This window comes from Pongo abelii, chromosome 5, assembly GCF_028885655.2.
Source record: "Pongo abelii isolate AG06213 chromosome 5, NHGRI_mPonAbe1-v2.0_pri, whole genome shotgun sequence".
In the NCBI taxonomy this organism is placed as follows: Eukaryota; Metazoa; Chordata; class Mammalia; order Primates; family Hominidae; genus Pongo; species Pongo abelii.
This window is the reverse complement of record NC_071990.2, coordinates 107,395,036-107,409,154: the sequence shown is the minus strand read 5'-3', so window position 1 is coordinate 107,409,154 and position 14,119 is coordinate 107,395,036. Positions and strand designations below refer to the sequence as shown.

The 14,119-nt window shown below is 39.1% G+C and overlaps 1 protein-coding gene across 1 annotated transcript in view; it reads left to right on the top strand.

Moving 5' to 3' along the window:
- Positions 1-239: 239 nt before the first annotated feature.
- Positions 240-14,119, top strand: part of ATG5 (autophagy related 5) — a gene marked incomplete at its 5' end in the record, with an annotated part of 140,103 nt that continues 126,223 nt past the window's right edge. The window contains 2 exon segments of the mRNA NM_001132922.1: positions 240-503; positions 9,771-9,936. Of these exon segments, the coding sequence (NP_001126394.1) occupies positions 9,829-9,936 (108 nt within the window).

Genomic DNA, 14,119 nt, shown 5'->3' with positions numbered 1-14,119 from the left:
TTGTGGAACTGTTAAGTTAACCTCCCCAAGCCCCAATAACTATGCTTTGACGCAAGATTCTCAGAAGAGGGTAGAAGCTATGAACTTGGTGAGGTTTGGCCCCGAGTTCAAGCGTACTGCCCCGTTAGCGCATGCTCAAGAGCGACTCGGGCGTCCTCGCGGGGTTGGGCAGAACACCGAGGGCGGAGTTCGGGCCACGTGGGGTCTCGTGACGTCATCTCCGGGCGCCGAGGGTGACTGGACTTGTGGTGCGCTTCCAGGGCTCCGCAGCGTTGCCGGTTGTGTTCGCTGGATACCGGAGGGCGGAAGTGCAGCAGGGTTCGGCTCCGACCTCCGCGCGGGTGCTTTTTGCGGCTGCGCGGCCTTCCTGGAGTCCTGCTACCGCGTCCCCGCAGGACAGTGTGTCAGGCGGGCAGCTTGCCCCGCCGCCCCACCGGAGCGCGGAATCTGGGCGTCCCCACCAGTGCGGGGAGCCGGAAGGAGGAGCCGTCGCTTGGAGTAGGGTACGTGTGTGTGTCCACCTTGTGTGAGGAAATTCCTAGAGGAGGAGGGCTGGGGAGGGGCCAGGTAGGTGTGGTAGGAAGGAGGGGTGAGTAGTTGCCTGGAGGAGCGCCCGCCCGGCCGCGATGGCGGGTGAAGGTGGTTCCTCCGGGCAGAGGTGGAGTTGGCGAGACGCCGGCCCCGAAGCCCTGGGGCCGGTTGGCGGGTGTGGCCTGCGGGGTCCCTCTTGGGGTACATGTCTGTTGCTTACTAAGGTAGGAAAGCGAGAGTCTAGTCGCAGGCTCTAGAGTTCAGTTCAGGACCTGCATTTTTTGTGGAACACAGTTATTTAAACCTTATTGCACAGTGCAATGTGAGTCTGTCCAAACTCGGTGGGTATGTCCTCCAAACAATTTATCTATTTACGATATTCCCTGTCTCAATAACAATATTTAGTGCTACCAAAGACATTTTCTGTTGGCAAGACACTTTTACATACTTCATTTGTACTTTGGATTATTTGAAAATTATCCTGAACTTGAGGAACCTAGGAAACTATTGGTTCTAGATTTTTCTGAGGGGTGAGGAGGCACAGCATGTCTTGAGCAATCAGAACCCGGAGACTTACCAGACAGTAGCTGAACTTCCAAAGCCTTCCAGAATTGGCTTGTTAAATTTCTGAGACCTTGAAACTGGATACTTGGCTCTGAACTGAACTATTTGTGATTTCCATAGAGGGAGTTTCTGGTTGAATTTTGAATTTGAAAATAAGGATGTTGTGCTCAGGGTAGTAATTGAGAGGTGTTTTACACCAGATTTAAGCCTGTGCTTTTATCTTCAAAGATATGCTACTTAAAATTGGGGGAAAGTGTACAGAATGGAACTGTATGGATATGGATTTTTAGAATAGTGCACACACCTGAAGTGTGTGTTTATTTCATTAATTTCCCCCAAACTGAGTACCTCCTATGTGTTAGGCACTGGACAAAACAGTAAACAAAATAGTGAACAAAAGAATAAAAATCCCTGCCATCATGGAGTTCCACTTTGGGGATGGGGTGAGAAGACACTGATAAAAAAATTAAGGTACAGTCTTTCCTGTCCCTCGGCATCTGTGGGAGATTGGTTCCAGGACCTCCCTTGGATACCAAAGTCCTCAAATGCTCAAGTCCCTGATATAAAATGGTGTAGTGTTTGCTGATAACCTATGCACATCCTCCTATCTTTAGTTCAACTCTGCATTATTCATAATATGCAATACAACTTAAATGCTATATAAATAGTTGGTATGGTGTATTGTTTAGGGAATAATGACAAAAAAGAGTCTATACATGTTCAGTACTGACTTTTTTTTCTTCCCTGAATATTTTTTCATCCATGATTGGTTGAATACAAGGACGAAGAACCCATGGGTAGGAAGGGCCAACTGTATATGTTAAGTGGCGGAAAGTGCTAGAGAAAAAAAGCAAAGCAGTGCATGGGTATAGGGAATGCCAAGAGATGGGAGTGGTGGCCATAGAAAAGATGATATTAACTTGGAGGCCTACAGGTGATAATGAAGGGTGCCACTTGGAAAGAGCTATCACTGAATCCCTGAGGCAGGCGCATACTAGCTAGTTTGACTGGAAAATAACGAACAAGAGGGAAAGACGTAGTGGATACTTAGGTGGAAATGGGGCCAAGTCATTTAGGACCATATAGGAATTTATAAGAACCTTAATTTGTACTTTGAATGAATTGGGTTTTGAGTAAGCAGTGAGTTGATCTAACTTGTGTTTTAAAAGATCTGATTGTTGTTTTGACTGTATGCAGCAGGTGCAGAAATAAGAGTTGTTGGTAGGCCATTGACTGCATTTATCCAGGTTAAAGGTCAAGGTGACTTGAATCAGGGTAGGAATAGTGGAGGTAGTGCGAAATGACCAGATTCTAGACTTTTGAGAGCAGTCAGGTAGAAGAAGGGTCAAGGACGACTCCAAGGGTTACGGACTGAGCAACTAAAGAATAGAACTTGGCCGGGCATGATGGCTCATGCTTGTAATACCATCTTTGAGAGAATCCCCAGCCTGGGCGACATAACGAGACCCTGTCTCTACAAAAAAAATAAAAAATTAGCTGAGCATAGTGGCATGAGCCTGTAGTCCTGGCTACTTGGGAAGCTGAGATGGGAGGGGAGGATCACTTGACCCCCTTGAGCTCAAGGTTACAGTGACCCATGATCCTTCACTGTAGTCCATCCTGGGTGACAGCAAGACCCTGTCTCTTAAAAAAAAAAAAAAAAAAAAAAAAAAAAAGTACTTTTCCACTTAGCGAAACGGAAAAGACCACAGAGTGATAATGATAGGAGAACTTTTTGTTGGGAGGCTGAGGCGGGCGGATCACGAGGTCAGGAGACCGAGACCATCCTGGCTAACATGGTGAAACCCCCTCTCTACTAAAAAGACAAAAAAAAAAAACCCTGAGCCTGGTGGCAAGCGCCTGTAGTCCCAGCCACTGGGGAGGCTGAAGCAGGAGAATGGCATGAACCTGGGAGGCAGAGCTTGTAGTGAGCCGAGATCGCGCCACTGCACTCCAGCCTGGGCGACAGAGCGAGACCCCGTCTCAAAATAAAATAAAATAAAATAAATGATAGGAGAGCGGAGGAAGGAAGATCTGAAATGGTTTTTCGTTTTGCATATGTTAAATTTCTAAATGGAAATGTCATATGTGGTGGTATATGTGAAGCCAGCCAGTTCAAAAGAGAAGTCTGGACAGAAGATAAAACTGGGGGAGTGTAAATGTATAAGTGGTATTTAAAACCATGTGAGATATCTTCAAGGGAGTGGTTCAAGGACTGAGTCCTGGGGCATTTCAACATTTAGAGTTTGGAGAGATTTACAAAATTTCCTCCCTCCCAGGGTGGGACTGTTGAGTAAAATTCCTGTTGAGAATCACTGATTCACAGTAACTGGATAGAAGGAAATAGAAAGCAAGGTCATTAGCTGGGAGAGAGGAGGAGGAGGAATAAGAAGTGAACATTTGAGGGAGGAGAAGGTATAGAATAGTGATGTAGGAAAGTGGAAGAATAAATGGACTAGGGAAAAGCAGGAAACTAGTGTTTATGAATTTAAAGGAAGACCAGCCAGCATAGATTATTATTTTTTTATGTTTACACGCTTAGTCTAGTAAGTATTTGATATTTCTAGGTAGTTGGGGGTTTTGTCAGTGAAAATTACTTCAGGTAGTAGGTTAGTTTTTCTTGGTATGTAGTGTGAAAGAAACTATTATGCATTATATTGTTGTCACACCGTGCCATTTTCTGAATGACTGATTGGTTAACAGATGTTGTTGGTGGGCACCTACTCTGTCCCAGGCTCTGAACTAGATGCAGCAAATAGAACAGTCAAGGATAGCCCCTGCCCTCAAGAAACTTCTAGTAGATTGGGTCACGGGTTGGAATTTCTTTATTTCCAAGACATTTCCTTGAAATTGGATGGATGGTGATGTTGGTGTAGTGTATGTAGGAGAGGGAAAATCTTTCTAAAATAACAAAATATGCCGAATTTAAAGCATGACTATACTGATTTGGAAAGGAGTTTAGGGAGAAAATTTCTTGAGTAGCTAGATTCATATATTTATATATTTTTCCCCATTATTTAACAAAAATTTCAAAGCCTACTATGTGCTAACTGTACTAATATTGGTGATAAGAAGGTACTTATGACTAAATTTTGCTGTCAAAGGACTCCGAGTTCAATGTGGGGAGGGGCAGGAGACAGATAAGATAAACAGATAACTGCATTGCATGATAGTGCGTGCTATTAAAGAAGTAATTAGACTGAAGGCTGCACAGGGGAAAACTTCCCAAGGAGCTGATATTAAGCCGACGCTTAAGAGGATTAAGAGTTGTCCGGGTGCGGTGGCTCACGCCTGTAATCCCAGCACTTTGGGAGGCCGAGGCAGACGGATCATGAGGTCAGGAGATCGAGACCATCCTGGCTAACACGGTGAAACCCCGTCTCTACTAAAAATACAAAAAATTAGCTTGGCGCGGTGGCGGGCACCTGTAGTCCCAGCTACTTAGGAGGCTGAGGCAGGAGAATGGCGTGAACCCGGGAGACGGAGCTTGCAGTGAGCCGAGATGGTGCCACTGCGCTCAGCCTGGGTGACAGAGCGAGACTCCATCTCAAAAAAAAAAAAAAAAAAGAGTTGACTCAGAGAGGATAAAAGAGTTGGCCAAAAGAGGAGGGAAAAAGTGTTCCAGCAGAGGGGCCATGGAAAGATGAGGAAACTGTGTACTAAAAACATACATTGTTTATTGAGTGGTTACCAAATGTACTAAACACCTAACAGCCCTGTGAAAATTAAAATTATCTTCATTTCACAAATATGAGAGTCAAAGAGGATGGGTTTGTTGCTCAAGACACATAACTAACAGGTGGAAATCAGAGTTTAAACCCATGTCAGTCTGATTTCAAAGCCTCTTAACTATCTTACTGTATTTTGCATGCTGTCAGCATCTAAATCTTCCCTGCCCTTGTTCTTTATCCCTCATTTTTCACCAACTTCTCTTTCTTCCTTGGAAAGACTCATCTGTTTCTCACCAGTCCACAACTACCTCTCTAGGTCAGGCACTCATTACTTTTTGCCTTAGTTGCTGAAATTACTTCCTGGCTAGCCTCTCTGACTCAAGGCTCTCCCTTCTGTGCACTGCTACCAGATAATTGTTTTTATTTTACCATTCTAAAACCTGTAGGCACTATAGGTGGATGAGATTGAGATTCCCCCCCAGTCTTCTGTTTGGTATGTTTCATGGTCTAGTCTCATTTTATTTACATTTAGAGATTTGACATTAGAGGGATAATAATTGCTTGCATTTCCTAGCACTTACCATGTGTCCATTATTGTATCAAACACTTCATGGATTTTTTTTTTTTTTTCACAACAACCTTTTGACTTGGGTAATATTAATTCCACTTCACAAGTAAGGAAATTGAAGCTTAGTGAAGTAAAGTGACTTGCCTAAAGGTCACGTGTGATGTTAAAACATGTTATGGTATCAGCTCTTTCATTATCTATTAATACTACTCTCAACCCAAAATTTCCTTAAAAGTTGCCATATATATTGCGCCTGCCCACTTAATACCTTTATTGATGCTATTTTGGCCTGTTAGAATATTTGTCATCTTTTTGCCTGTCCATATTCTACTCATTCTTCAAGTTCCACGTCTTTTAAAATTATTTGAACATTATGGGATGTATTAATATCTCCAACCCCTCCTCTTTCCCCTGCCCCATGAAAACTCTCACAAAGTAACATTTAATTATACCATGGACATATGGATGTTTTGGAGTTGGGAGGGATGATGGCAATCAATATAGTATGATGGAAAGAATATGAGATTAGAAACCTGAGTTAGGATGTGGCTTCTAATTTTGGCTCCGCCATTTATTAGCTACAAGATTTTAGAAAAATCATCTGACATCCTCATCTCAAATTTATCATTTGTAGAATGGGAACATACAGGCTTGTGTGTATCACATGTGAGGTAACGTAAAATGTATAGTGTTTCTGGAATTACTTGATATTTAAAGTAGTATATAATCTACTGTTAACTAATTTTTATTATCTAATCTCACCTGCTTACCTCATTTTTTGGGATTCTGTTTGGTTCTGTATTTTTATATTCATACACTGTCTTTCCAACAAATTCAAATTCAGTAAGCATTTTTTGAGCACCTCTTGAATTCCAGATACCATTCCAAGTATGAGAGGTGAAAAGATGAATGAGATATGAGCCTTCTCCCTAACGGAATCTATTACAGTCTACTGGAGGAGACGTACAAATAAATACTATTCATATAAACTTACAAGGGTAGAGGAAAAGTAGAGGTGCCAAGAGAAAACAAGGCGAGTTCTGCCTGAATCATGTGTAGAAGAAAGGTTATTTTGAGCTGGGTCCTAAAGGATGTTTAAGTTGGAAGATAAGGTAAAGAAGGCTGCTTCAGGGTAAGGGTACCACCAGCATGGGCAAAGGCACAGAAAGGACAGAAAGTGCATAGTATGTTTAGTAGATTTGGAGATTATACTTTGTTAATGACTGAGGTTTTTAGAAGTCCATTATTCTTCTTCTAGCACCTGCCACACAGCTAGGCATATCAAACGATTAAATATTTGACTCTAAATTGCATATTATTAGCAGTGTTTACTGCAAAATTTTTAGCTTTTTTTATACCTATAATTACTACTTATGTTATATAATGCTTTTGATTATCATTAGTTTTTGAAGTCTTTAAATGTTGACTTTTAAACATTTTTGAGACATGTTCTTGTTCTGTAAATTATAATAGTAGATAACCTTTATAGTACATATTATATGATAGACATTGTTCAAGTGCTTTACATGTATTCATTTAATTCTTGTATCTAATGTGGTAAGTGCTGTTTTCCCATTTTATAGATGAGAAAACAGAAATAGAGAAGTTAAATGACTTACTTGAGGTCACACTGTAAGTGGTGGAGCTGGTTTTGGCTCCAGACAGTCTGGCTCCACATTTTACATTTCTGACTTCTACTCTATAGTGCTTCTCAAGAGTTATATTTTGTTTTATTGCCTCTTTAAAAAAGGATTATTGAAAACTTAACATCCTTTGGTTTTATTCATGTATCCCCAATTTTTCTTATATATTTTTAAAGTTAAGTGTATTCACTGGAGACATGCTTTCTTATATAATTTATTATAGGTAAACATTAATATTGAAAGATTAACATTTTAAGATCCTATAAATTTGGGTCTGTGTATTTTGAGGCAGTAAGCAGCCTTGTTTGCAGTTTTCATAAATCTGTTTTGCAGAGTTTGTTTGTTTTGCAACATTTGTGTCAGCTCTACTACATTATACCTTTAGCTGCCTTGGCTGAGTTAGTTCTTCCCTTGAGGTCTTGCAAAAAATATACATGTAAGCAACAATGGTATATGGGAAATAAAGTACCAATTTATCTTTCACTAGTTTTTGTACTTAAAATCCTACTGTAGAACTTTGGTAAACTTGGCTGGAACATAAGACTTTAAAACTCAAGCCTGTAGTTGGAGTCTTGAGGTGTTCTGCCTTCTAAGTCTATATTTGTATCTTTTTTGGGAAGGGACTCAGAAACAGAGAGCATTGGTCATTCATTTTACTGTTCGTGACATGTGGAAGGGAGAAACAGAAGAGAATGTTATGGAAAGAAAGAGCAGGATGGTCAGGGTTCTCGTCTGGCAGCCTAGAGGGGAGAGAAGGGAGCCACACTCACATGCATGATATTTTGGTTTATGATGATCCCTGCCTATTAATAAACATGGCTCAAGTGGTGTCCTGGAATCTGACCAATCAGATTACTATTCCTCCTTGAGAGGACAGTGCTTGGAGAGGAGGGAAGAGCAATTGTCTTGGATTATATTTTCTATCTGCGTCTTCTGAGAAGAAAAATAATATCAATAGTGACAATATAGTGACTTCAACTTTAAGCTTGTAATTAACTTTTATTAAATATTTTTAGTAAAGGAACTCTTCATCTCAAATTATTTTTCTCTTCATCATCAAAAGGTGAATCTCAGTTGCAGCTGTTGACTAACTGGATCTATCATGGCTGCAGAAACAACTCCATACCACCTTTATATCAGATTCAATTTTAGATTTACTTACTTGTCATAACCTAGATTTCATTATTTTTTGCCACTAGTGAATTCACTTTAAAAAGAGCAAGCTATTAATGTAATCAGGACTTAGTGAGGTCTTTCCTATTTTCAGTGAGTTAATTTTGTGTCATTTGTAAACTTGGAAATTTTTTGCCAAATGCAGAAACTCAATAGTTTGAATTTGTAGCCTATCAGTGTGGAATGATATGAAGTTTACATGCATGTATATCATTTGCTTAAAGTAGTTGTTTTTATGGATATATTTTAATAAAAGTTAAAACACTAGTAGTATGCTGGAAAGAGCACTGGACTCAGTTTAATAACCAGAATTCTTGTTGCCTAGTACTTTTGTGTTGGACATATTTTTTCCACCTCTTGCAGTTTACTTACCTGTAGATGACATTGCATCCAGTTGACCTCCAACTGTTTCTTTCTTTAACTAATTAATTTATACTGTCTTAATGTCATTGGTCAGTGGAAGAGAAAAAAGGGAAATAAGCTCCTTGAATAATTCAGTGTTAATAATTTATATTTGGCTAAACTTGTAAGATTATTTGGAATGTTTTCATAGGATACATTGTGATAGATTATGAATTAGCTGCCTATCAAAGATGAGAAATATTATTTGGATAAGTATATTGAATCTTAGTATCCAGGTGCCACATGTTGAGTTACTCTAAGTGTATATTATCAACAGTATTTATTTCAGCATTTACTCATGTCGTGTATTGTGATGTGTTATTCAATTGCAGAATATTAGCATTGGAAGGTACTTGGGTATTACAGAGGTCAAAAGCCATGTCCTTATGCCGTACCTAGAATATTGTTTTGCAGATCTAGTGCTATATTTGTGGTATAGAGAATATTCTGAGAGATCTAAGTGGAAGCATTTACTGTTTCATTGGGGCCAGAGGACTGTGAGCATGGTTTGCAGAGTAGGGATTTGAATAGGTGAGAGAGGAGCATACTAGGTAGGGGAATAGTAGGATACAGAGAAAGGTGTTCAGGGGGCCACTTTTGGTAGAGGGTTTACAAAAAGAAGTACAGTAATTAAAATGAAAGTATTGGTGGGATTAAATTATAGAGAGGATGAAATTTAGAATGGGGAATGGGTTTATAGAAAGAGTTTTTCCCCATTGTGAAAGAGATATTTTCTAAGATGGGAGAGTAGTTCTGCAGGAAGAGAGGAAAAACTATCTGGAGTAGGAAAAGGTGAATATATTGGATGGGGCAGGGGCAAATTCAAGAATGATCCTTTGGAGTTAGACTGTCAGGATTCATGGGGTATAGGTGAAGCTTCTCTTTAGATAAGCAGTAGACTCTTCTGGGCTTGAAAGACTGATACAGATATAGTTTCATTTTGACTGTGGTTCATTACTTAAATATGCAATGAATATTACTGGCATATGTAATTTTGATCTGATTCCTTTACATAAATAATAATTTTACGTTTAGAATTTGTTGTACTGTTTTCTTTGGATTTATACTAAAGATTGGTGATCTCATCCTTTTTTTTTTTTTTTTTTTTTGAAGTGGATAATCTTTATGGCATTGATTTTTTTAAAATAATCTTTTGTTTTCTAGCAGGTTCATTCATCGTTGCAAGGATCTGACTAATGCTCTTCATTTTATTTTCAGTTTGGCTTTGGTTGAAATAAGAATTTAGCCTGTATGTACTGCTTTAATTACTGGAAGAATGACAGATGACAAAGATGTGCTTCGAGATGTGTGGTTTGGACGAATTCCAACTTGTTTCACGCTATGTCAGGATGAGATAACTGAAAGGGAAGCAGAACCATACTATGTAAGTACATTGATTGTGGCAAATGGGATATTTAACCTTGTCCATTTTTGTAAAAAAAAGCTCTAAGAACTTGGAGGCCATTATGTAACATTTTATATACAGCTAATTCATGCTTGTTTTGGAAAAGAAATTAACACAGATAAGCATAAAGAAGGAAATAATCACCTCTAATGCTACCACTCAGAGGGCAAAACCACTGTCAACATGTTGTCATGATGCCTTCTGGACTTTATTTTCCTTACATGTATGTGGGTATGTTAATGGAATCATCAGCTATGGTGCCTTCTTGACTTTCTTTTTCTTATGCATATATTCATATATAATAAATGTATGATAATGGAATAATAAGATATGTGCTTTTTTAATAGGAAGAGATACTGAAAATAATAGGTACAGATTGTATTCTTTTGTAGTTAGGAGATTCTAAGCAACTGTTTAACAAAGTGTTTTTATAGCTTAAAGAACATATAAACATGCACACATACACACACACGATATGTTCACTGAGCTATTGTATGTTATATGCGAGCTAATATGTAATATATATTTAATATATATTATAAATTGCACATAGACTTGCAGGTGTGAGTTAATGGATTATGTATTTTACAAACACTTTTCAAATGTCTTCTGATTTTGGTGTGCTTTGTTTTCCTTTCCTGAGTGCATGTATAATCTCAGTTTATGCCTCTGTCAGAGATGACATCCTGCCTGTTTACTGAATAGCCCATAATAGGCAAAGATATTCTCAATTGTCATTACTGTTTTTTCTTTTTGTGTCTCAGGTATGCATTCTAGTATTTACCTGGAGATGATGTGGAAAAGTAGAAATGTATTTGTGATGAGGAAATGCTTCTTCTGTTTCACTTTAATGAAGTCTGCCCTTTACTTTCCCCCTCATCTCTCTGAGAGGCAGCACTGCTCCTCAGCCTGCTCCAGCTACGGAAAGTCAGATTACTGGAGGAAGCTACTTATTAAGGAGCCCATTCGCTCACTTTTTGGGTATAGGACTGTTTTTTTGTTTTCCTCTGTGCATCCTCAGCATCTGGCACAGGCTCTTCAAGTGGTACTACTCGGTGCATGAATGTTTCCCCAGGCTTATGTTGGGATTTTGTTTGAAATCATCTTTTTTGGGTTTTCTTACTAGAAATGATAGTTTTAGAGAAGTTCGGCAATCTTGTTACTGGTACTCAAGCTTATATACACGTGAGTAATCTTAACTTTGGAAATATCAGCCGTTTTCTGTCTAGAAAAACATGCACAGTTAAAAACCAAGTATGGTCATAGTTTTATTTTTAGAAGAATTTCATTTGTTAGAGGTATTTTTTCTGTTCCTGTTCTGTAATATAGGTTAGGATACCATTTTTTTTTTCCAAACAAGTTTTTGCTGTTTTAATTACAACTTTTAACCTTCATTGGCTTTGTAATAGTATCTAAACCAAACAGTATATAAGAGTATATTTGGCCAAATTGACAACAACTGAAAAATAATTTTAAGTCTGTTTACTTCTATTTATTTATTTTTGAGACAGAGTCTCGCCCTGTTGCCCAGGCTGGAGGGGGCAGTAGCGCCATCTCGGCTCACTGCAACCTCCCTCTCCTGGGTTCAAATGATTCTCATGCCTCAGCTTCCCAAGTAACTGGGATTACAGGCATGTGCCATCATGCCCGGTTAATTTTTATATTTTTAGTAGAGACAGGGTTTCGCTATGTTGGCCAGGCTGGTCTCAAACTCCTGACCTTAAGTGATCTGCCCGCCTCGGCCTCCCAAAATGCTGGAATTACAGGCGTGAGCTACTCCGCCCAGCCTGTTTACTTTTAAATCAAACTCTAATGTTTGACATACTTCCTAAAGTTAAATAAATTTCATGTAAAGAATACAGTATTTTTTCTTTATAGACCTGTTTAAATTGGAAAAGACTGTTGTGAGCACTACAGCATAAGTTGTTTTCTAGTGTTTGTAATCAAATTGAAAATGGCAAGAGTGTTGACGTTAACTGTAGGAGAAAGAGAATTGTGTTGTCTTACAGGTAATTGCTTTTTTCTTGAATTCATCCTAATTCTTCACCCAGAGAAGAATTATATATGAGAATTCACCTCTTATACGGTCATGATATGTGTTTTTGAAGACTATTGGGTGACAGGCATATAATAAACATAAAACAAAAAACTAGAATTTAAAACTGTATGGCACAATCCAAATTTTGCTATTTAAATACATACATGCATAAGTGTAAGTTAATACATGCAAGGAAGAAAATATATAAAACATTAGTGATGACTAGTCTTAGAATTACAGATGAGGATTTTAGTGCCAATATAGCTGTAGTTCAGATATGTCCCTGGCTGTCAATTAAGCTTGAACATATTTTTAATATTAATATTACATATATTCCTGTCTTTTTTGCATTTTGATTTGTTGCCTCTGTGCATAATCTTTCTGCCTATATCCTATATGTGTATCACTGAGCATTATGTTTTATTTTTCAGAGAATATTGGGAAGGAAATTTGTAGAAACTAGATAACTTTTCAATTTGTATTTCTTCATTTATGTTCATTTAAACTGTTGCTTTTCATTTAGATTATCCAGTATAAAAACACATATACTCATTTGCATTGCTATTTTGTGACTTGTTTCTAGAGGAAATCGTGATTAGACCCATGGTCATCAATGTCATGGACCCTTAACATTAGACAGCGATCCTTTTATGTATCCTTAGTCAGGTGTCTGCCCTTTTCCACTATGACAATGTCTCTGAGCCCTGACCTCTTCCTTCACTCTTAACAGGTGACCTCACTTCCTCCTTCATGAAGAAGATAGAAATGATATGATAGGTGTGATAGGACCTCCCTTAACTTTCTGCCACCAAATCTGCAAAACCTATCTGCATCACACACATTTACTTCTCTTTCCCTCCTGTTATAATGGAAGAAGTATTCTTCCTTCTAGGCAAGGCCCAGCCCTCTGTCTGTCTTCTGCCTTCTCAGGAAGCTGGTGGTATCTGATCTTCTCCCACCTCCACCTCTGCCTTCTCTATTTATTTTACTTTCAACTTCTTATCTGCTGGCTCCTTCACAGTTTTTAGTGTTGTCATAAATCCTTCCTATCCTGAAACAACAACCCTCTGTTGACCCCATCTCTCAACTTTGGCTTTTCCTCCATGGCTAGACTTCTTAAAAAGGTTGCTTATAGTCATTCTCTGCCTTCCACCTCCTACCAGTTAGTTTTCTGTAATCACATTTTCATACTATTCCAAGAAAACTGTTCTTGTCAAAGTCACTAATGATATTTTTTTAGCCAAGCTCAGAGTCTGTTTGTTAATTTTCATTTGCTTTATCTCAGCAGTGTTTGATGTTGTTGGTTGCTTCTCCCATCTTGTGGCACTGTCCTGTTTAGCCCTGCAGTGCTCAGTATCCTTGGTTTTGCTTTTGCCTCTCTGGTTTTTATGTGTATGTGTGTATGTGTGTGGTCTTTTTTGCCAGATCGTTCTCCTTTGTTTATTCCTTAATATTGGTATTTCTTAGGGCTCTGCTTTCTTTTTTTTCACTTCACTTTTTACCCCCTGGAGTTCTTGTCCATTTTTATGTCTTTGTCAAGCATTTATATCTTGACAATTCCCAGTATTTTTCTCCAGAGCTCCAAACCTATATATTTGTCTGCTGGAGATCCTCACTTAGATGTCTTATAGGAGCTCAAACTATGTATGTTAGAAACTGGACTCATCAGCTTTCCCCCCAAGAAAATCTGGTCATCTGTATTATTTTATTCCCTTCCTATTTTGGCAAGAAGAACTACTCTTACTTGAAACCTGGGACTCATCGTTTGGTGCTTCCTTCCTTCTGTCTTATCCCAGATATTTAGTCGGTAACTTACTCCAGAGACCTCAGTGTCTCTCAGACTTATCTGATCCTTTTCATCCCCCACTGCTACAGCCTAGACCAGACTACTGCTTAAAAACTGATCAGGCCAGGCGCAGTGGCTCACGCCTGTAATCCCAGCACTTTGGGAGGCCAAGGCGGGTGGATCACCTGAGGTCAGGAGTTTGAGACCAGCCTGGCCAACATGGTGAAACCCCATCTCTACTAAAAATACAAAAAATTAGCCGGGCATGGTGGTGGACACCTGTAATCCCAGCTACTTGGGAGATTGAGGCAGGAGAATCACTTGAACCTGGGAGGTAG